Here is a 24,852-nt window from a genome sequence, read left to right on the forward strand (position 1 = left end):
ACTGGCAATTGTTCTGTCCTTCTTGAAGAATTTTCCAAAAGTGAGACAAATCTACAAAATGGGGCCACAGAGAGAGGTTTAACATGATAGTGGTTCTAACACTTGCCAACTCTTTCTATCCAAAATTGAAAATAAAAATGCTGAAGAAACAGGCATTCTCAACCAAACTTCCTGCAGAGGTTGCTGGGGATTCCTTGAGCTGTGGCTGACTGACCCCCCATTTGATAGTTCCTTCATAGTTCCAGGGTCAGTGATATCCTGCAAACAATCTCTTTAGCTATATTTAAGGGTGGCATTTTGACCCCCATTGTAAGGGTGGGCATTTTTTTGCACTAACCATCCATGGAAGGGGCATTTTTCCCACTGACCCCCAATAAGTTGCTTTTAGCTGGGGTGCCCCAAGACCTGAAAATTATTTTAAGGATTCTTTCTGGGTAAAAAGGTCAAGAAAGGCTGCTTTAAACCAGAGGCGTCCATTTTAAAGCATCAGCAGTGCTTTAAGTGGGCCGGTATGCACTGGTACTCAGTACCGCCACTTCCAAATATGGCTCTTGAGCATACCGCCACCTCTCCATGCGCCTTAGCGTACCAGTAGGCTCATTTTGGACATCTGCGCCCTCAATTGCCCCCCCCCCAAGAATATTTCCCACTCCAGAGCCAGACCAGTCACCACCAGTGAGTCCCCCTGCTCCAGAGTCCCAGCCAAGGCCGGGGGGGGGGGGGTGCTCTGTGAGGACCCTAATGTGGGGTGGGGGGGGGGGAATTTATAGGCTGTAATAGAGTACCGGCACCTCTTTTGGGCCACTTAAAGCACTGAGCATCAGTATGGCCTTACTATGATCAAACTGTTGCTTTTTAAAGAAAAAATAAAAAACCCTGATCATGTGACCCATCAAAGTCACGTGACTGACATATCTTCTAATGCAGGCTGTGCACTGTAAGCCTACATTTTATGAATGGGCCACAAAATACAGGCAGCAGTATAGAGTTACATTACATAGCATTGTGAAGTGCATAGCAATATCCACTCTCTATTATGAAGGACCCCCCCAAGTTTTTAAACTGTTGTGAAGGTAATAGGTTTGCTTGAAATGTCTTGAAGTATTTGAGCTTTCCAGAAGCACAGGGCTGACTTCTTCTACAACAGCTGATTGAACCATGAAAGATATAGATGGATTGAAGGATAACCAACACAACACATAGACAGTTGAGAGAGACCACTTGTTTAATGACTGTAAAATATTTCACACCCAGCATGTGCTTTACCCTTGTCACTGCCAGGTAGGCACTCTGCAACACTGAAAGTTTGACACTGCCTGTAGCCAGAATCATGCAGATACAAAGACAGTATTAATAAATATTTATCACTCTATAAAAAAATATTCAAAAGTCCATCTTTGTGGTAATATTCGCTACTTAAGAACAAATGCTGTAATCTTGGCACAGGTCGAAAAGTAACCATGATGACTTGTTTTGGTGTATAACTGATGTCCTTCCCGGGCTTGTTGTTAGGTGTAATGCCTACCAAATGACAGCACATGGTTAGATGTAAAGAAGGAGGGTTCCAAAAGCAGGCACCAAATTTCGCAAGGTGTTTTAGAACAGCTTTTCTCTACCTTAATGCATTAAAACTCCAGTTTGGTTGAAGGAGTTATGAAGTCTCATTTTTATTTATGCTTATTTTATATGGTTCTTTACTGAAGGCTAGATTGCTATGTTAGCTTTCTTTTCTTTTTCAATCACAACAGTGATTGAATTACATTTTTTGGCCTTATCTGTAATGACTTTCCTTAAAATCTTATGGCTAAGTAGACAGGTTGCATTTGCCACTATACATTACCTACTTGTGATGCTGGCTCCAGAACTACAACTCTCATGAGCACACTTTTTGTAAAGGACGTGTGATTCAGCAACATATGCAGCTGCTTTTTGCTCTAGTACCCCCCGAAATCAGCATGTAGGGGGGGCCTGGCTAGGCCTAGTCCAGCGTAATCCAAGGAGAAGTTTTTATGTTGACAGCAGTGGGACATGCCAGCAATGAGTATGCCAACACATCCAACTTTAGTCTGGCTAGGGCAGTGATGGCGAACCTTGGCACCCCAGATGTTTTGAAACTACATTTCCCATGATGCTCAACTACACTGCAGAGTGCTTGAACATCATGGGAAATGTAGTTCCAAAACATCTGGGGTGCCAAGGTTCCCCATCACTGGGCTAGGGATTGCAGCTGGATGGATGATAACCCTAGAGAAAATTTTGGAGGCTTTATCTTAGGCTTGTCACCTGTCCAAAGGAAGTTAAGCCATAACAAGCTTTTTGCCGGATAAAATAGGTATATTTGGGGTGATAGCAGGAGGCACTTATAAATTAGCAAGGCTTTTTGATATGGACTGCACATTCCATATCATATATGCAATTTCTATTGGTGTAAAGTGATTCACAATTTCCATTCAATTTCAGCTGTCTAAACTTTATGATAGATCCAAAAGCCTAGAATATTCAGTTATGCAAATATTCCAAGCTTGGAATGTCAAGTTCTGGCCCGTCTCCCCCCCGCACCTCTCCATCAGTCACCACCACCACCCACTTTATTTAGTGACAAACAAGGATGTATAGGGAGGGTCCTGCTCAGAGTAAACCTTCCAGGCTCTAGATCAGTGATGGCGAACCTTGGCACCCCAGATGTTTTGGAACTATATTTCCCATGATGCTCATGCACTCTGCAGTGTAGGTAAGCATAATGGGAAATATAGTTCCAAAACATCTGGGGTGCCAAGGTTTGCCATCACTGCTCTAGATCTTTTAAAATCAAAATCTCTGGTTTTGGGGTCCATGGGGCACCAAAGAAGATGTCAGACTATTTGTAAATGATGTTATTTGTTACGGCTGGATCTCTGGTGTGGACTTTTCTCTCCTCAGGTCTTGTCAGAATATCTCAAAATGCTGGCTGATGTCATGGACCACTTGTGAAATCTATAAATAAGAGAAGAGCAGTATTCTACTCAGCTAAAAATGATGATCTGATTTTTTCAAACTGGCAAACAAACTTGTGGAAAGTATACTGTATGGGTAAAATATGTGGACACCTGACAATCACATCAATATAAGCTTGCTGGATGTTCCAAAACCACTGACATTAACATGGAACTGCTGTCTCCCCTCCTCTTTTCATTCGAAGCACAATTTACTCTTGTAGAAAGTCTTTCTACAAAACCTTTGAGGGAACTGTTCCAGCCAAAACAGCATTTGTAAGGTCAGGTGTTAATGCTAAACAGTAGAAGAATTCTCCTGCTCTCAAGTGAAAAATAGGCCGGAGGGAAGAGGAATACTTCAGACTTGAGTGGACAAAGCTTGCGGTCTTGCTGCCCCTCCAGGATCAAGGGTATCCGAAACCAACTATGGAACAACAAAAGAAGAAAAAAGGGGCGCACGACCTAGTGCATTACCACTAAAAATTTAAAAAAATGTTAAAAAGTATACATTATACTCACATCAACATAATACACATAAAGTCTCCAAGGTAGCCAAGGAACCGCACTGTATTGAATGGTATGCAGTGTGACGCATGAGGCTGCTATGTCTAGGCTGACGTGTTTCAGGGGCGAACCCCCTTCCTCAGAGCCAAAAAGCAAGCAACTCTTTTTTGGCTCTGAGGAAGGGGGTTCGCCCCTGAAACGCATCAGCCTAGACACAGCAGCCTCATGCGGCACACTGCATACCATTCAATACAGTGCGGTTCCTTGGCTACCTTGGAGACTTTATGTGTATTATGTTGATGTGTGTCCATACACACCTGCTTTGTGAGTATAATGTATACTTTTTAACATTTTTTTTTAATTTTTAGTGGTAATGCACTAGGTCGGTGCGCCCCTTTTTTCTTCTTTTGTTAATGCTAAACAAAAAGGCTTGAAATCAGAATCCCATTCCATCAGAAAGGCATTCACTGGAGTTGGGATCATGTCTCTGTGCAGACCACTTTAATTTCTCCACATCAAATTCACCAAACAAGGGGGATGATTTACTTAAAAAGTGTAAAATCTGCTGCAGCTGTGCATGGTAGCCAATCAGCTTTTAACTTCTGCTTGTTTAATTAGGCTGTGACAAAAAACATGGAAGCTGATTGGTTTCTATTTAGAGCTGCATCAGATTTTGCACTCTCCAGTTTTAGTAAATGAACCCCAATGTCTTTATGTTGGCCTTGTGCACAGGGGCGCTGTCATGTTTGAACAGAAAAGGGCCCTTCTCAAAATGTTGCCACAACTGAACCTGAACCTGAGTACTAGCCAGCAAACAACATTAAAGCACTCAATACTAGAGTAACCCTCAAATGGTGTCCTTCTGAAATGGACAAAAAACTTAATGAAGAGATATGTACCGTGTTTACACTACTACCCTCCTTCTTCACTGCACCATGTTTATTATGAAATTACTGATATGCTCTAAGTTGCTCTAGGCTTGCCTCAGGTCACCCGAGAGATAATAATTTAATGCTATTTATTATCTTTGACCTAAAAAATTGAATGCTCTTTACTGCTTGTACAGATCAGTTCTAAAGTGGAAGAGTCACTTAAGACTGACGACCAAGATGGAAATTGAACAGATCATTGAAATCTTGGTCCTTGCATAACTTAGGGGTTAAGTTCACTTTCAGTAAAACTTTATTTCAGAACTACTTATAAGCTAATATTTTAGAAAACGAATTAAAACATCTAAATATGGAGTGCTGAGATATTTGTCTTGTGAAACAAGCAAATAAACCCAAACCTGAACTATATCATTAATAAATTATTATGACCCTTGTGACCTGAAGTTCTACCATGGTGTGACCAACAGGAAGCACTATTTCACTATCATGTTTTTTCTCATAAATGCTCTGCCTGGACTATGTTGTCAAATTGTATCTTTTTGGAAATAATCTAAACTGGATGGAAAAAAAAGCTGATATATAAATCTGGTATAAGATAGTCCAACACATCAACCAACTTCATAACTTGACATCCTAGGAGGACTCAAAGGAGGTTTTGGCTGCTGTAGAATGCCCAGAAACCTTTTTTCCGAATTGCTTGCACCAAAAGATTAGACCATCACAAAGGTCTATACAAATGGATGTGTGTTGTGAGTGTTTGTGAAGGACAGAGATTGCTGTATGATTTTGTTGTCATACCAAGAAATAGACTAGTGGTGACCTTCAGAATAGGTAAGGATAGTAGATAACATTAGCATATGGAAAATACTTAGTAGGGGTGTAACAGGTTATTTAAACCATTACTACAGAAATGTTCTAAGTGCAGGAAGAAAGTCTGTACAGCAGAGCTCTGATTGGTTTACTCATCAAAAATTAATGCTCTGCAAGACTGTAACAGCATCGATATAACATGCTTTGCAAGATGGTCTAAAGAAGGTCTACAACAAGGCCATCCAACTGGTGACTGTTCACAAGATTTTGTTTTCCTGCTAAGCTTCCAGTCAGTATTACACCATAATTTGTATAGTTCTTTGTTTAAGATATGGTACATCCCATTTCAAGTCAAAACTGTTTTTAGCCTTTAAGTTTACTTAAATTGTGTCCTCCAAAACAGGACTTTCTTTTAGAGAGATTGCGTTAGATTAATATCTACCTACAATCCTGCTTCTGAACCAACAAATGTCCTTTGTACAACTTTCCATGAGCCACTCTGGACTTTTGCTCAGGAAAGTCTCTAAATTCCATTAATATTTTGTTTTTCATCATAAGAATGAAAGCGAGTGATTACAATGTAAGTTCCTTAAGCCTATCTGGCTGCACCAATGTTCCTGTATTGGCACATGAGGAGGTGTTTAAAGGTCTTTTTGAAGGTGGCATTGCACAGAGCGTAACAAGCTGGGTTTATTGTGCTGTTCACGTAGCAGAGCCAATAGCCTATGTACCACACTGTTTCGGGGATGCAAGTCTCACAAAATGTGTTTATGAGGACCATGACATTGTAAGGCGTCCATGTGATGATGAATGCTAGCAGAATGGCAAAAATGGTCCTGGTAACTTTCTTCTCCCTAGCTGCCATCTGCCGTTTCTTTCTCACCTGATTGCGGGCAATGCTTGCAAACTTCCGTGCCACATTGCCTGGACGAGTATTTGGCAAGCCAGAAGAATCTTTGTGCAGAGGTATTGAGCATTCAGGCACAATCTCTATGGCTGTTATGCACTCATTGCCTGTCTGCTTGGTGACAATCTTGATTTTCGACCACTTTGAAGCAGCGTTCACCGTTGGGTGCAAAGACTGTATACTCTGAGTAGGGGCCAAGACAACACCAGAAGATGCATTACTCAACTGCTTATCTGGAGGATTGTGGGTCATGCTGGCTGTGCTTGATTCATTTGAGGTCTCCTTCTCTTCCACTGACTGGAGGTTGGTCAAAGACTTCTCTATTTTCCCATTTCTCACTCCATTCTCCTCTTCTGGTTTTGCTTCCAAGGGCTCAGGTTTGGGAGGACTCTTGGTTTGTTTTATTAAAGGACTTTTCATAGAGCTAATGGGTTTCTTCTTCTCTTGTCGAACATCTGGACAATGCCTGCGGACCCTGCTCCTGCTGGCCAACGAAATGTGAATATACAGTATGGTCATAATGACCACAGGAAGGTAGAAGGCTGCAATGGCTGTGCCAAAAGTGACTGCTGGATTAGAAAGAAACTGGATGTAGCATTCATCATCCTTTACTGTCCTCTCACCCACAATGAATTGCCAGAATAGGATGGCAGGTGCCCAAAGAGCAAAGGAAAGGAGCCAGGCAGCTGCAATCATCAGACCTGCCATCTTGGTGGTTCTTCGAGCTGGATAAGTCAATGGTTTGGTAACACAGAAATATCGATCAAAGCTGATAATCAGGAGGTTCATTACAGAAGCATTGCTGACCACGTAGTCTAAAGCCAGCCACAAATCACACACAATAGGACCAAGAGGCCAGTAGCCCTTAATAATGTATACGGAATAGAGGTTCATGGAGAAAACACCAATAATAAGGTCAGCACAGGCCAGGCTGAAGAGAAAATAATTGTTCACTGTCTGCAACTGTCGATTGACCTTGATGGAAAGCATGACCAAAATGTTTCCCACCACAGTGACTAAGCTAAGTGAGCCTGTCACTGTGGCAATGAAAATCATCTCCATCGTTTGATATGGGCTTCTAGCCCCCATCGTATAATTTGAATTTTGCGTATCAATGCTTGTTGTATTCAGCCACGAGGTGTTGTCCATTGTAGTTGGCCAATAAGATGCAGAGAGATTGTAGAAAATATCTGCAAAGAAAAAGGAAGAGAAAAGGAAAAAGTTATAAAAATTGTCGCAAACATTGTCACCTAGATAATTCAACGCAGAGTATAATGTCACCAAACTCGTTTAGAATGTTGCTGAGAAGGTCAGACATGTTTTTTTTTGGTTCTTGCCTAATGACTTTCAAAGATGACAGTGACTAGCATCTTAGGTCATTGTTATTAGTTAATTAGTGTGCCATTTTAATGAGCTTGACAGTTCCTCTAGTCCCAATTCACCGAAGTTGCTCTATTTCTGTACAGAGTGCCGCTGCTCAGGGAGCACTCGCAAAGCTTCCATCGAAGCATATTTTAGAAACAGGAAAGTTTCTGAAATTGCTGTCTGCTCTAAAAGAAATAATAAAGGTAACTGTCTACTTCATATGGTAATTAGTATTATAATCAACTTTAATACAATGCACCAGTACACTTCTGAGTGCCATAATACCCAAGCTGCACAAGAAGAGAAAAAAAACGTACCACTAAAATGTACTGGAATATAAGGGGCAGCAAGTGTGACCAAGAACATTGTGGGAAACCAGTTGGGGTGAAATGATAACCCACTGAGCCCCAAGGGTTTGAGCTAACTTGCCATTGTATGTGCAAAGGGTTCAGATGACAAAACCCCATCCCCCTCAGCAAATTAATCAAATACTTCTACATCCAAAGGAGTGCTTTTTTTTTTAGAAACTTCCAGGCTAGGAGCAGAGCGGCACCTTAAACCTCATCTAGTATAATAAACCTGCTAGCTGTTACACCCCTTGTACCCAAGGCATTCCAAGTTTGGAAGGATAATCTAAATTTTCAGATCCTGAAAAAGGCTGTGGATAGAAAATTAGGTGTCAACTTAGAGCAGGGCTTCAGGGAATTATGACATGATTAAACATCAGCTTCAAAACAGATATTTGCATATTGGGGAGCTATCTGTGCATTTTTTCACCAGTCGTAGCTTTTTACATTTCTGAGACTCAAATAGCCAGAGTTCCTCATAGCGGTTTCCATTTCTACCCACCCCCATAAAGCAATAATGAAGTAGTGGGCTTGAGCACGATATGGCCATATGGTGGGACCAAACCCCCATTTTTATTTATGGACTCTCTTCAGATTTGGTAGTAATTTCTTTTGCATTTGCGCGCTATTCTTTTTTAATAATAATGAAGGTGGCTTCCCCAATATATATATATATATATATATATATATATATATATATATATATATATACACCGTATTTTCCGGCGTATAAGACGACTGGGCGTATAAGACGACCCCCTAATTTTTAAGTTAAAACATAGGTTTTGGGCTATACTCGCCATATAACACTACCCCCCTTCCGAAACAAGGCAACACCATTGAAAAACATCAGATTTCTCATAGATCTCCAAGGTACCCCAAGTACTGTAATACATGTAATCTCTCATAATATCTCCAAGATACCCTAAGTATAAGTATTACCAGTAGATGTAATCTCAAGACGCTGGCTGTGCAGGAATCCTGTACCGGTATACCGCATGTACCGTAGCTTCGGCTACATACAGTATACCGCGCTGAGCCAATCACAGTGAACGATGTATTCTATTATTGAATGCAAAACCTGCTCGGATTGGCAGAGTCAGAGAGGCGGGCTGATGTTACTCCGCCAATCCGAGCAGGCTTTGAATTCAATAATAGAATACATCGCTCTCCCTGATTGGCTCAGCGCGGTACACTGTATGTAACCGAAGCTACGGTACATACGGTGTACCGGTACAGGATTTCCACACAGCCAGCGTCTTGAGAGATTACATCTACCGGTAATACTTATACTTAGGTTACCTTGGAGATATTATACTCGGTGTATAAGACGTCTCCCCATTTTTGGGGGATTTTTTTGAGGTTCAAATGTAGTCTTATACGCCAGAAAATACAGTATATATATATATATATATATATATATATATATATATATATCTATATATATATATATATATATATATAGATATATATACTATTTATATATTTTTTTTTTTTATAGCGTAGAGGAGAATAACAACATTATTTGCCATTATGATGGCTATGAGGATTTCTTGGAACTGGGAATTCTAGTGGACAGATATCAACACCAGACCAGAGTCCGTTTGAGATATAAACAGCTGTAAGAGAATCCTTTTAGCCAAAAACTGAACAAAATAAAATAAATTATTTTCCTCATGAAAGCACCTTTACTTTGCTTATCTGGGGATGCAAAGTGATATTGTGACTTGCCCCCCCCCCCCCCCATGTGAAAGCAATGGTTCTAGGTAAAGGGTTAACCACAAAGGGCTGGGGAGAGACCTCTTTCATAAGTGACTTGGAGCTTACACAATGATTCTACTCTTTGCTTCCAGTGTTGACAGAGTGCAATGAAGGCCTCTTGACCCCTGTAGGGAAAGAGAGCCTTGACTGATGGGGGCATGGCCAGAAGTTGGGACCAAGCAGGAAGATACATGGATCAAATGGATTGGAAGGAGCCTTGGGTATGGGGATGGGCCTGAGCTCAGTTAAGAGGACCTTCCCAAGGAATTCTGGTCCTTTTGAGAAGAATCGCGGTGAAGAGCTGCAGCATGGACACTGCATTCCTGCTATCCAGGGTCCGGGAGCTGGTGGATCAGGGTCAGGCTGAGTGGCTGGCTTCCCTCCTTTCCCCTGCACTGTCTCCCCCTCTCACTGCCCCTCCACCTGTGTCCCCCGAGGGGAGGCGTACGGCCTCTGGTGCCCGGAGGCGCTCCCGCCCCCCATCCCGTTTGAGCCCCAGTCCTCCGCGGTCTCGCCGCGGGGAGGGGGGCTCCTCTCTGCATCCCGTTGCCACTGGCTCCGCTGGGGCTGGCACTGCTTCCCGCACATCCACCCGCTCATCCACCCGGCGTGGTTCTTCCCGGCGAATCCCTCCTCAGTCTGGGGTTGTCCCTGCTCTCACTGCCCGCTCCAGAAGGCCTAGGTCCCCCCCCCCTGCTGGACCCAGTACCTGCAGCTGTCGGGTCTGCGCCGCCTCCTCCATTGTCTCCGCTTCCCTCTGTGCCACTTCCTTCTTCTGCGCTGCTCCCTGCGCCCTGCTGGGCGGGTGCTGTCCCTCTGGTCGCCGCACATTCTCCCCCTCAAGTGCCTGGCTCGGGATCGTCTGTCCCCGGGCTGCATCCAGCTTCTTCTACCTGCTCTGCTTGTGTGGAGCGTTCCTCGGCTGACCGGACAGCGCCACCTGCTGGCTGGTCGGGGAATGGCACCTCCTCACATCTCCCTGCGCCCTGCAGGGCGGGAGATTTAAATACTATGCCCTCTACAGTGCTCCTGCCACATTTATCTGTACCATCTGATCTCCCTGCGCCCTTCAGGGCGGGAGATGCGCCTGCTGACCATGCATCTGGATGTTCCAGAGTGACCAGTGCTCCTGTACCTCTCCCTGCACCCGGCAGGGTGGGTGAGGTAAGGGAGTCGCATGCAACTGCGAGTCGCTTTGTTGCGACAGCCCATCCGCATCTCCCTGCGCCCGGCCGGGCGGGAGCGTCCCATGCCACCCATGATCCTGCTGGGCTGGCGCTGCCAGTCTACCCTCCTCCTGCGCCCGGCAGGGCGGGGGATGACCGCATGTCTGCTGACCCTTCCCGCGCAGTGGTTCCTGCTGCACCTGCCCCGGGTCCCACTGCTTCGGACTCTGAATGCTCCTGCTCCTCTGCAGCTCATCGCCGCCTGGGCCCGCCAGCTGGACCTTCGCCTCTGGATCTTTCCCTACAGCGTCAGGTTCCGATGGATGATGGATGTCATGGGCGTCTGACGGCCCCACCCTCCGATGGGGCACCCAGGCCATTTGGATCTTGTGATGGGCAGCCCGCCCTGGCACCTCCTCCGCAGCTCAGTGAGTATGATTGTGGGGTGGTTTGGGGTAAGTCCAGCGATGCTGCTGTATCGGGCCCGCCAGACGAACGCATTTTCGCGGCGGTCAAATCGGTTTTGTCTCGCATGGGCGTGTCTGCCCCACCTACTGGTCCGGGTGTTTTTTCGAGTGGACCATTGTGGGCGGTTTCGTCGACCGGTGTTCACCTCCCCGGTGAGGTGCGGGATAAGATTTGGCGTCGCGAATTCGTAGATTTTCTAGCGCTGGTTCCTCCTGACCGGGAAACAGTGGATAAATCTCGGCGGGTCGACGTTGTGGTACAAGGTGACAAACCCAAACAGCTTCCCCGCACTTTTGGGAACTGGCTGCAGGGTTTCTGTGCTTACGCCGGGGTGCTTTGCGAACGTTTTCCAGAGTTAGGTCCTTCCCGGTTCTGTTACCTGGACCTGATTTGGGGTGCCTACAAGGTTTATGGGGGCCAGTGTTGGTTCCATTACGATACTCAGTTTCGCCAAAAGATGGCGGCACGGAAAGAGTTTCGTTTTGATTGTCAGGATGGGAGCCTGTGGTTGCTGCTTATGTGTCCCCACAGGCCGTCGTCCTTTTAATCCCCGGCCGGCGCTTCTTACGGAGCGTCGGCTGCCCCAAAGAAAGGTGTCTGCTGGCTTTTCAATGAAAGCCATTGCAAGTGGTACACCGCGTGCCGCTTTAAACATGAATGCTCGTTCTGCGGAGGTGCTCACCCCGCCGTCCGGTGCTTTAGGAAGACCAAGCAACCGCTTGCAAAACCCGGGGCCAGGCCTGACGTTTCTAAACCGGAGGACTCCGGTGAACGTGTCAGAGATGCTTCCCTGGTTAGACCGTTACCCTCTGCTTAGGGAGGCTTTGATATTGCGTGATGGGCTGGTCCATGGTTTCTGGATTCCCTTTACATTTTCGGACGAGCCTACCATGGCATCGAACTTGAAATCGGCTTTACAGTTCGAGTCTGTCCTGGCCGAGAAGCTCCGCAAGGAGCTGGAATTGGGACGGATGGCGGGCCCGTTTGATTTTCCCCCGTTTCACAATCTGCGCGTTTCTCCGCTGGGTGTGGTTCCCAAGAAGGAGGCGGGCAAATTCCGTCTTATCCACCACCTTTCCCATCCTGCGGGCTCCTCGGTCAACGACGGCATTGATAAAGAGGAATCCAGGGTACAGTATGCCTCTTTCGACAAGGCACTTTGTTTGGTGAGGTCTGCTGGACCGTCAGCCTTGTTGGCCAAAGCGGATGTTGAGTCCGCCTTCCGCCTTCTTCCTGTTCACCCGGAGTGCTTCCACCTGCTGGGCTGCTACTTTCGAGACAGCTACTTTTTCGATATGTGCCTCCCCATGGGCTGTGCGATTTCCTGTTACTACTTTGAGTTATTCAGTAGCTTCCTCGAATGGGTGGTCGCCCAGTCGGCTGGTCTGCATTCCCTGTTGCATTATTTGGACGATTTCCTTTTTGTTGGTCCGGCCAGCAGTGGACAGTGCCAGCGGCTCCTTTCTATTTTTCAGTCTACATGCGAGCAGTTTTCTATTCCGCTGTCGGCTGACAAAACGGAGGGCCCTGTGACGGTGTTGTCTTTCCTGGGCATCGAAATTGACACGGTGGCCATGGTCTTTCGCTTGCCGGGCGACAAACTGGATAAGCTGCGCTCCCTGATCTCTTTGGCCAAAGGGGCCAAAAAGATCCAGTTGAAGCACTTGCAGTCCCTATTGGGCCATCTTGTCTTTGCCTGCCGGGTTTTCCCCATGGGGAGGGCCTTTTGTAGGCGCTTGTCATGGGCCATGAAAGGTGTGTCTGCCCCCCACCACCATGTTCGTATTACCAGGCCCATGCGGGATGACTTGGAGGTTTGGCTCTCGTTTCTCCAGACGTATAACGGTCATTCCTGTTGGCTGATGGAGGAGGTCCCGAACACGCAGCTGGAGTTTTACACGGATGCAGCAGGCTCCTGTGGCTTCGGGGCCTTTTTCCAAGGGGAATGGTCTGCTGCCCGTTGGCCGGCCTCATGGGCCCAACTGGATTTATTGCGCAACCTTACATTGCTGGAGCTTTTTCCTATTATCGTTGCCATCGAGCTGTGGGGTGAGAAGTTGCGTAATCGCCAGGTAATTTTTTGGTCAGATAATATGAGTGTGGTGCAGGTGGTCAACCGCCAGTCTGCTAGATCTCCTCCTGTCGTTTCCTTACTGCGTTTTCTGGTTCTAAGATGTTTGCAGTTTAATGTATGGTTTAGAGCTAAGCATGTTCCTGGGATTGCTAACGATATTGCTGATGCTCTCTCTCGCTTTCAGCTCGATCGCTTCCGCTCCCTGGCTCCTTCTGCGTCCCTGGAGGGTCTGTCCTGCCCCCCCTTTTTGTGGAACCTCGTTTCCGACGCTTGCTAGACCTTCTACAGGCATCCCTTTCGCCTCGGACGTGGTCGTCGTATCTCCGGATCTGGGATGAATGGGTGTCCGTTTCCCGAGGTGAGTTTCTCCTTACCTCACATTATGATAGACGCCTTGCTTTATTTTCTTACCTCGTGCATTTACTCCACAGGGGTTCTTCGGGTTCCACAGTCGCTTCTGCCATGTCCGCCTTATCTTTTTGGTTCCGTCTCCTCGGCTGGGAAGACATCACAAAGGATTTTCCGGTGCGGCGGGTTTTGCAAGGCTGGCGACGCACTACTCGTTTTCCTGATTCCCGACGACCGGTTTCGCCCCCCATTCTTTCTGATATTCTGTCCCTGTTGCCGTCAGTGTGCTCCTCCCCTTTCGAGACCCTTTTGTTTAGAGTGGCTTTTTCTTGGGCCTTCTTCGGCGCCTTTCGTATCAGCGAGCTGGTTGCGAAGTCCAGAACTTCGACTGGTGGTATCCGCTCGGATGACGTGTCGTTTTCCGACCATTCCGTGACGGTTTTGCTGCGCACCTCAAAGACAGACCGCCTCGGTAGAGGCAGACGGGTCGTTTTGTATTCTTGCCGGGGCCCCTTTTGCCCGGTTTCATTATCGTTGCACTTCCGGTCGGTTCGCCCCTCGTCGCCCACTTTTCTTGTCCATGCTGATTCATCCTCTCTCAGCAGGTTTCAATTTTTGAGAGTTTTTCGTCTTTGCCTTAGCAAGTTGGGCCTCCCCGCATTGGATTTTTCGACGCACTCTTTTCGTATTGGTGCTGCTACTGCGGCGTCTGGCATGGGTTTTTCCGATGCAGAACTGCAGCGCCTGGGTAGGTGGGAATCTTCCCGTTTTTCTTTATATGTTCGCCCACACCTTTTGTTTTGATTTCAGGCTACCTCCCCTCCTTGATATGGATCATCGGGGATTCCTTTGTGTACTGGGCCTCCCGTCGGTCTGCGGTTCGGTGCGCTGGACAGAACTTGGGCTTTGACGATGCTGTTGCCAGAATCCGTTGGCGTGGTTTGCGTGGATTACGCTGGTCCCAAGTCCTCCCGGAGTGCCTGAAGCTTCGTTCACATGTTTCCGGCCCTATTATTCTGATCCTGCATGCGGGTGGGAACGATGTTGGTCATTCCCGGACGGTTGACCTCATCTCGGCTGTTAAACAGGATATGGCTCATTGTTACGCAATTTTCACCAATTTGGTTCTCGTTTGGTCCAGGATTGTGCCTCGCCTACTTTGGGCCCGTGACATTCCGGGCCCTTGCCTGGAAGGTTCCCGCCGGAAGATCAATGCCCAGGTGTCAAAATTTGTTCGACAACTGGGTGGAGTTGTGGTACGACACAGGGACCTGGAAGGTGATAATAGTGATTTGTTACGCCCGGATGGGGTGCACCTTAATGATATTGGCCTGGACATTTTCAACCTCGGCCTTCGACAAGGTGTGGAGCAGGCGCTGGCTTCGGTGGGGCGCACGTCAGTTAAATCCTGACGTGCTGGTGGCGGTTTTGACCTTGCCAGCGCTAAAGTTCCGGTAATGAGTTACGCCATTGTTTATAAATTGGGGGGTAGGCTGTCTGTCAAGCACTGATGGTAAGGACAGCCCCTTCCCCCTTACCCCTTTTTGGAAGTTATGTTAATGACTAAGAGTGCTCACAGTACAACTGTGACTGGCACTGGTCTAGACGTGTTCTGGTTTATTAGTGGAAAATAAATAAAGCTGTGGCCTTGCCCTTTCCAACTTAATTGTGGTAAGCGTGGTTTTTTATATGGGGAGGGGGCAAGGGGGTGTTGGGTCATTATGTTAACTTTGTTTCTGGGCCTATGCGCCTCAGCAGTCATGAAGGCCTCTTGACCCCTGTAGGGAAAGAGAGCCTTGACTGATGGGGGCATGGCCAGAAGTTGGGACCAAGCAGGAAGATACATGGATCAAATGGATTGGACGGAGCCTTGGGTATGGGGATGGGCCTGAGCTCAGTTAAGAGGACCTTCCCAAGGAATTCTGGTCCTTTTGAGAAGAATCGCGGTGAAGAGCTGCCCACCCCCCCCCCACCCTGACGTTCGGTCGGTCTGTCACAGCTTTCAGGGCGGTTTTGACCTTGCCAGCGCTAAAGTTCCGGTAATGAGTTACGCCATTGTTTATAAATTGGGGGGTAGGCTGTCTGTCAAGCACTGATGGTAAGGACAGCCCCTTCCCCCTTACCCCTTTTTGGAAGTTATGTTAATGACTAAGAGTGATCACAGTACAACTGTGACTGGCACTGGTCTAGACGTGTTCTGGTTTATTAGTGGAAAATAAATAAAGCTGTGGCCTTGCCCTTTCCAACTTAATTGTGGTAAGCGTGGTTTTTTATATGGGGAGGGGGCAAGGGGGTGTTGGGTCATTATGTTAACTTTGTTTCTGGGCCTATGCGCCTCAGCAGTCAAGGGGAGCAATAGGAAAATAAATATAAGGAGCTGTGGGCACTAGAACTAACCTAAACTTGTTGCTTTGGTCTGCGAGATCAAAGCATAGGTTCATAGTAAGCAGTGTTGGGGGTAACTAGTTACAAAGTAACTGATTACAGTAACTACATTACTTTTTTTGGTAACTAAGTAAAGTAACTAGTTACAATACTAATATTGGTAACCTCACTACTTTACTAGGCTATAGGAAGTAACTACACTACTTTACTAGGCTATAGGAATGCGCTTTCCTGCATTACCCAAGCCGTGCGATACAATCGTTATTTAGAAGAATAGAGAGGGATGAAGTTTATGACTTTTTGTTGCACTTTATGTTTTTTTCTGTTTTTTCTGGTTTTGTTCTCATGTTTCCCAAAGCCTGTGTTTATACAATAAACTCTATGCAGAAAGAGTGTCATGTATCTTCTTCTACACGGTCAATTAAGAAAGAGGAAAGTAAAGTAATAAGTAGTGAAGTTACTTTTCAAATGCAGTAACTAGTAAAGTAATCTCGTTACAATTTACAGAAGTAACTAGTTACATTTTTTGAGTAACTACCCCAACACTGATAGTAAGGAGATTCTGACATGGGGAGGCCTTCCAAACCCTCTTGTGACAGCTAAATGCTGAGCTACAGTCTGATAACACTGGAGCTCACATCTCCTTTCCCAACTCCTGCACATTCCTTTAGGGTCCTATAATGGACAGTAGAGCAGTCCTTTATAATGATGGCCCAATATGAACGAGTGGAGGTGAAGTTTTATCAGCAAGTTCAGACACTCAATGTAAGAAGACTGACATTCTGATGGGTTTGGGAGGCTGCTGCATGTACAGTATCTCACAAAAGTAAGTACACCCCTCACTTTTTTGTAAATATTTTATTATATCTTTTCATGTGACAACACTGAAGAAATGACACTTTGCTACAATGTAAAGTAGTGAGTGCACATCTTGTATAACAGTGTAAATTTGCTCTCCCCTCAAAATAACTCAACACACAGCTATTAATGTATAGGAGCTGATTGGTGGCCATACTAGCTGCTCCAGATTCTGTCTGCTCCAGTTTTTATAAATTCTTTCCATTGATTGTTGACAATGGAGCTTATGTAATGAAAACTGGAGGAAGAAAAAAAAGATTGTTCCCAGCTATCCCTCTTCAGGAACCAAATCCATTTGTTACTCTTTCCCTCTCAGTTGTCCTTCTCATTGGTCCAAGATATAGACCTCTATAAATAAAATGCAATCTTTCTAATAAAAGTTGTATAACACACTATAAATTCATTCAACCTTTAAAGTGTCACTAAACTCACATCATAAAGAACTATCAATAAATGCTGTATTACATGCTATTTATTCTCACTCGGTCTGCCCTCTATCTCCACCTTCTGTTCATGTTCCCAATTCAGCTAGGGATTTTGCAGCTATGGTGGCAACTCTGCACATGCTCAGTTTTCAGTGAGTTTCTATGCTAGGCATTTCTTCCTTATTACATCTGAGCAGCCTATGTGACTATAGAGTCACACATGTGGGTGTACACACAGTGTTAAATGACAGCCAACTCGCTCCATCCTCCTGAATGCCCACCAACTAGCTAAACACAAAGGGGGTGGGATATTACTTGTAGATTAATGGAGGCTTTACCTCCTTCTTATTCTAAGACACAGGCTGGAGGGGTGTGACACAGCCTGTGACTGGCAAAAATCTGCCCACACCATGTTTTTGCCAAAAAAATAAAAAGATTTGATTTCAAATATATATTTGTATGCCAATTTAAAACAGTTTATTTATATTAATTCTTTATTTTTACTCTGCATTCCAAAGGCTGTTTTTTTTTTTTAACATGTGACCAACATGTCACGGAACCATGAACCAGACGTACAACAACAGATAAGTGAAAATAAGAAAGCTTTATTGAAAAACAAGCTATAAAGCAAAAGTCCAAACGGATGGCGAAACCGAGCAGAGTCTTGCGAAGCCAGGGGTCAGGAACCAGGAGGGTAGTCAGACGAAGCCGGGATCAGGAACCAGCAGGGTAGACAGACGAAGCCAGGATCAGGAACCAGCAGGGTAGTCAGACGAAGCCAGGAACAGGAACCAGAAGCAGCAGCAGTCTTAGAAGCATGTGAACACAGAAGGACCAAGCAGGGAACTGAAGCCACAGACCTCCTATATATATGAGCTAAGCATCCAGCTCCTCCCAGTGGGAAGGAGGAGCCGCAGGGTGGGAGGCTACAAGAAACCCAGAAACCAAGATGGCCGCCAGCACATGTCAAACGAAGGAGAACAGCAAGAAGGTAAGACCATGACAGTACCTCCCCCTCAAGGGCCCCTCCTCCGCGGAGTAAAGAACGGTTTCTGAGGGAAGCGTGCGTGGAAGGCTCGGAGCAAGGCAGGAGCATGGACATCTGCGGAGGGAACCCAGGAACGCTCCTCTGGACCATAACCACGCCAATGAACCAAAAACTGCACCCGACCACGGACCAGGCGTGAGTCCAGGATATTGCTCACCTCATACTCCTCACGATTGCCCACTTGGACCGGACGAGGCCGAGGAACCGAGGAAGTGAAACGATTACACACCAGTGGCTTCAACAGGGAAACATGAAACACGTTGGAGATCCGCATGCCAGGAGGAAGCGCAAGGGCATAGGCTACCGGGTTTACCCTGCGAAGCACTCGGAAGGGACCAACAAAGCGAGGCGCCAGCTTGGGAGTGGGCACTTGAAGGTTGAGGTTGCGGGTGGACAACCATACACGGTCTCCGGCCTGGTAGGAAGGAGCAGGCGCTCGTCTGCGATCAGCCTGGAGTCTCTGGCGCTGCGCAGAGACCTCAAGGGACTTCTGGATCTGTACCCAAGAAGCACGTAGGACGGAAAGGTGATCCTCCACAGCCGGAATATCCTGGGGAGAGAATAACTCCGGTAACACGGCAGGTTGGAACCCATAGTTGGCCATGAAGGGAGACGTCCCAGAGGAAGAGTTCACCGACGTGTTCCTGGCAAACTCAGCCCAAGGCAGGAGGTCAACCCAATTGTCTTGGTGATCGGAGACATAGCAACGAAGGAATTGCTCCAAGGCCTGATTGGATCGTTCTGTGGCCCCATTGGACTGAGGGTGGTAGGCCGAGGAGAAGGAGAGATGAATCCCCAACTGGGAGCAAAAGGCGCGCCAGAACCTGGACACAAACTGACTCCCCCGATCCGACACAATCTCCTTGGGCAAACCGTGCAACCGGAAGACCTCCCTGGCAAAAATCGTGGCCAACTCCTGTGCAGAGGGTAACTTCTTGAGAGGAACACAGTGGCACATTTTGGAAAACCGATCCACAATCATTAGAATGACCGTATGGCCTCGGGATGCAGGGAGGTCCACAATGAAATCCATCCCCAGGTGTGACCATGGGCGCTCCCCGGTGGCTAAGGGTTGCAGAAGGCCCAACGGAAGGTGCCGAGGGGACTTACTCTGGGCACAAACGGAGCATGCCGCTACATATGCGGCGATGTCGGAACGTAGGGAAGGCCACCAGAACAGACGTGAAACAGCCCAGGACAGCTGATTCTTTCCAGAATGCCCCGCGGTCTTGGAGTTATGGTAGGTTCGCAACAACCGAGTGCGCAACTCCTCAGGCACAAAACATCTGCTGTTGGGTCTCCCAGAGGGAGCACCAGATTGAGCCGCCAAAATCTGCTCACCCAGGGGAGAGGTCAGGCTGGTGCGAATGGCGGCCAGGATCTGATTCGGAGGTATGACCGAAGTCGGAATCGACTCCTCCCTGGACAGGTCGGAGTACTGCCGTGATAAGGCATCCGCCCTGATGTTCTTGGAACCGGGTAGGTAGGAGACCACGTAATTAAAACGTGACAAGAACAGAGCCCATCTGGCCTGACGTGGTGTCAATCTCTTGGCCTCAGAAAGGTAGGTCAGATTCTTGTGGTCTGTCAGGATGAGGACCGGAACCACCGAACCCTCGAGCAAGTGCCTCCATTCTTTAAGAGCCTGCACGATGGCCAACAACTCCCTGTCACCAATCTGGTAGTTGCACTCCGCGGAAGACAGTTTCTGGGAGTAAAACCCACAAGGAAGCAGAGGACCCTCTGGTGTTCTACGCTGAGACAGAAGGGCGCCTACTCCCGTCTCAGACGCGTCCACCTCGAGGACAAAGGGCAACCCAGGGTTGGGATGCGACAGAATCGGAGACGACACAAAGGCGGACTTTAGAGCCTCAAAAGCTCGGATGGCCTCGGGCTGCCAGACCTGGGAATTACTGCCCTTCCTGGTCAGATCCGTGAGAGGCTTGGCTAGCATGGAAAAGTCCCTGATGAACTTCCGATAATAATTGGCGAAGCCCAAAAAGCGCTGCAGGGAGCGAAGACCACTGGGCTGGGGCCACTGTAAGACAGCCGAAACCTTCTCAGGATCCATGGAGAACCCCTCAGCGGAAATGATGTAACCTAAGAAGGTTACCTGGGATCAGTGAAATTCGCATTTCTCAAGCTTACCGAACAGCTTGTTCTCTCGTAACCGTTGCAACACTCGTCTGACATCCAGAATGTGGGTCTCCATGGACTCAGAATATACCAAGATGTCATCCAAATAGACCACCACACACTGCTGCAACAGGTCACGGAAAACATCGTTGATGAATTCCTGAAAGACTGCGGGCGCATTGCACAGCCCAAAGGGCATAACCAAGGATTCATAATGACCGGTCCTGGTGTTAAACGCGGTCTTCCACTCATCGCCCGCCTTGATCCTTACGAGGTTATATGCCGCCCTCAGGTCGAGTTTGGTAAAGACCGTGGCCCCTTTAAGGCGATCGAACAGCTCGGAAATCAAGGGTATCGGGTAAGCGTTCTTGATCGTGATGCGATTGAGACCCCTGTAATCGATGCAAGGCCTCAACTCACCGCCCTTCTTTTTCACAAAGAAAAATCCAGCCCCTGCCGGGGACGAGGATTTGCGAATGTGTCCGCGTGAAAGCTCCTCCCTCACGTACTCCTCCATGGCCTCATTCTCCGCTACCGACAGTGGATAGACTTTGCCACGAGGAGGAACGGCACCAGATTGTAACTCGATGGCACAATCGTATGGGCGGTGCGGAGGTAGGGCAACCGCGCGCACCTTATCGAATACATCCCGGTACTCCTCGTATTCAGGAGGCAACAGAGAGTCCGAGGAAGTACACAGCAACTTGACAGGCCCATGGATGCAACTAGCCCCACACTGCGGTGACCACGAGAGGATCTCGGCCGATCTCCAATCGAAAATCGGATTATGCTTCTGGAGCCAGGGGTACCCCAAGACCACCGAGTAGTGTGGAGACGAAATAACCTGGAAGCAGACCGACTCTCTGTGGACGGCACCAATGGCTAACCCCACTGGAAGGGTCTCATGAGTCACGTGTGGCGGCAGAAGGGGTCTGCCGTCTATCGCCTCAAGAGCCAGAGGAGAACCTCGAGCCTGCAGAGGAATGGAATTGGCGGCAGCGAACACACTATCAATGAACAAACCACCAGCACCAGAGTCCACCAACGCCTGGGTCGTCACCGAGCCCCCGACCCAGGAGAGGACAACAGTGATCAGTGGTTTGTCAACACGGGAAACCGGGGACGAGGAGACTCCACCCAAGATCTGCCCCCGACAGGATCTCAGGTGCGAGCGTTTCCCGGACGGTTCGGACATGCCAACCGAAAATGCCCACCGAGACCACAGTACATGCATCGGCCCTCGCGTCTCCGGAGTACCCTCTCCCCCTTGGACAGGCGAGCAAACCCCAGCTGCATGGGTTCACCCCCAGACAAGTCATCCCCAGGAGGCGTGGGAGGAGAGGGAGGCACGGGTGGGACAGCAAAGGTAGGCGCCAATCTGTTAGGAGGCCTCCGCAGACTCTCCTTAAAGGAAGGTCTCTCCCTGAGTCTGGTGTCAATCAAAATCAGGAAAGAAATAAGAGACTCGAGCTCCACTGGTAGGTCCTTAGCTGCAACCTCATCCTTCAAGGCATCCGAGAGACCATGAGAGAAAGCAGCGACCAGAGCCTCATTATTCCAGCCCACCTCTGCTGCCAGGGTACGAAACTCAATGGCGTATTCAGCTACGGATCGTGAACCCTGTCTGATGGACATAAGGAGCTTCGCAGCAGAGGCAGCACGAGCCGGCACATCGAATACCTTCCGAAGAGAAGCAACAAAACCGGAAAACTCGGCAACCACCGGATTGTTGTTCTCCCATAAAGGGCTGGCCCAGGCCAAGGCCTTGTCCGAGAGCAGCGAGATTAAGAAGCCCACCTTTGATCTCTCAGTAGGAAAGGCATGTGGCAGCAACTCGAAATAAATGCCCACCTGGTTAAGGAAACCTCGGCACTGAGTTCGCTCTCCCCCAAAGCGCTGTGGAAGGGGGGCAGAACCGGACATACCCCGAAACACCGCAGGCGCAACAACAGGTGTCGGGGTAGACTCTGGCGCAACAACCAAGTAGGAGCGGGCCCAGGAGCGACAACCGACCCATCGGCAACGGGAGCGAAATGAGCCGTGCGTTCAAGCAGGGTTTGCAACGCCACGGCGAACTGACCCAACAGGTGATCCTGCTGATCAAGTCTGGCAACCAGCGTGGGTAGTGAGGATGGCCCTGTACCGTCAGAATTCATGGCCTGTGGTGCCGTGCGTTCAAGCAGGGTTTGCAACGCCACGGCGAACCGACCCAACAGGTGATCCTGCTGATCAAGTCTAGCAACCAGCGTGGGTAGCGAGGATGGCCCTGTACCGTCAGAATTCATAGCTTGGTCCTAATGTCACGGAACCATGAACCAGACGTACAACAACAGATAAGTGAAAATAAGAAAGCTTTATTGAAAAACAAGCTATAAAGCAAAAGTCCAAACGGATGGCGAAACCGAGCAGAGTCTTGCGAAGCCAGGGGTCAGGAACCAGGAGGGTAGTCAGACGAAGCCGGGATCAGGAACCAGCAGGGTAGTCAGACGAAGCCAGGATCAGGAACCAGCAGGGTAGTCAGACGAAGCCAGGAACAGGAACCAGAAGCAGCAGCAGTCTTAGAAGCATGTGAACACAGGAGGACCAAGCAGGGAACTGAAGCCACAGACCTCCTATATATATGAGCTAAGCATCCAGCTCCTCCCAGTGGGAAGGAGGAGCCGCAGGGTGGGAGGCTACAAGAAACCCAGAAACCAAGATGGCCGCCAGCACATGTCAAACGAAGGAGAACAGCAAGAAGGTAAGACCATGACACAACAGCAAAGGACAAGAAGCTCCTCCTGCTTATGTTGCCCTGCATACAGGCTGGGGAAGATCTGGGTCATGTGATAGCTGTATTCCTAATATTATTAGGAAAAAGCATTTTGATTTTTTTAAATTAAAATAATTACAATGCCATTATCCACATACAGAAGTAGAAGGGATTTTCTCTTACCAATTAGCTTGAGAGTCAGACCTGGGGGAGGCTATAGAGGAGGGTGTTTGGTCCCAAAGGTCGACCATGGTACACAAAGGAATCCTTAATCCTTCCCTTGTGGAGGCGAATGTTAAAGTATTGTCCCGATGGGATCTCATTCTTGCAAGGTTAGCTAAGATCTACCCTGACACCTTGCCACTTTGTTTCAGAGGGTGCGAGCAGAAGGACAATATGTTCCATATTTGATGGACCTGCTCTAAAGTTCAACGGTTCTGGACCAGAATATTTAATTTGATATATTTGGGTAAATGTCCCCAAAGTGTTAGGACATTATTCTCTGACTTATCGAGTAAGTTACCCAAACATCTTAGAACCTTCACCTTCTTTATCCTTCTAGCAGCTAAAATCACCATAGAGCGAGCATGGAAATTCCCTGTGATTAACCTCGTGCTAGTCAAACACAAAAGCTCTTTTCTGCACTTTTAGAGGTTTGTGACGCCGGGAGGTGGGCGCAGCTTAAAATCACGTGACTGTTGTGATTGGCTGTCACTGTGGTAATGTAGTCCGAAAACACAGTAGCTGTGCTTGGAGCGCGCAGCGAGAGGCTGCATATTTGTGTATGGCTGGCGCCAAGGGGTTAATTGAAAAATAATTGGCTAGTATCCTCCAGGACAAACAACTTTGCTTTAAAAATTTTGGAACCCCTGGATTAGATACCTCCAGTCTCTTTAGTGGATGGGGTGGCACGGGGGCCAGCAGTCTGAGATGTGGGGATCGGCTGTATATTTCGTCTCCACCTTCTTTTAACTTTATTCTACCCTTTTTTTTTCTTCCTACTTTTAGTTCTCATACTAATTCCCCATTAACGCTTTGGCACAGGCTTCAGGGCTTTTCTAGCCTAGCTTAAGTATGGAAGCAGGGCCGGTGCAATGATTTTTGTCTACTTAGGCGAAGGTGCATTTCGGTGCTCCCACCCACCATCCTCCTACCACCCCCCTCCCCTCCACAATGCAAACCCCCACCCCCATTTGGCATACACTTTATTTGCCTGCTGATGTTACATCATCAAAGTTACCATGCATTCAGTCATGAATGTAGTGCAGTGCAGATCGCATTGCATTACATCCTTTCCTGGCCTTGATGACCAGAGAAACTGTCAACTGTTTCTTTGGGGTCAGGAAGAAGAAGGGTATGAGAGTAGACGTGTGTCCGCTATTCTCCCTCCCCTCTATCCAGCGAAACCTGCTATGTCAGGCCCGAACGCCAGAGATGGGCAAGTGGTGCTCAGGATACCTATTGGAAGGAGGGGGCACTTTACTGGGGCGCAGTGTTGCTGACCCCCTAATTGAAAATTACTGAGAGGGCGTCCAAAATTTACAAACAGAACCAATTTTTTACTGGCAAAAATCATGAAATTTACTAACAGAGCATGCATGGCACAAGAGACAGTCAGAGACTGCCTATATGGCAA

General features: G+C 47.7%; 1 protein-coding gene across 1 annotated transcript in view; it reads right to left on the reverse strand.

Annotated features, from left to right (window-relative positions):
- Window positions 1–4,703: 4,703 nt before the first annotated feature.
- CHRM4 (cholinergic receptor muscarinic 4) overlaps window positions 4,704–24,852 on the reverse strand; it is a 145,773-nt gene continuing 125,624 nt past the window's right edge. Inside the window, exon 2 of the mRNA XM_082270652.1 lies at window positions 4,704–7,273. Coding sequence (XP_082126778.1) covers window positions 5,772–7,273 — 1,502 coding nt within the window. The 3' untranslated portion in view covers window positions 4,704–5,771. The remainder of the gene's footprint in view (window positions 7,274–24,852) is intronic.

This window comes from Pelophylax lessonae (assembly GCF_965119305.1).
Source record: "Pelophylax lessonae genome assembly, chromosome: 10".
Lineage (NCBI taxonomy): Eukaryota > Metazoa > Chordata > Amphibia > Anura > Ranidae > Pelophylax > Pelophylax lessonae.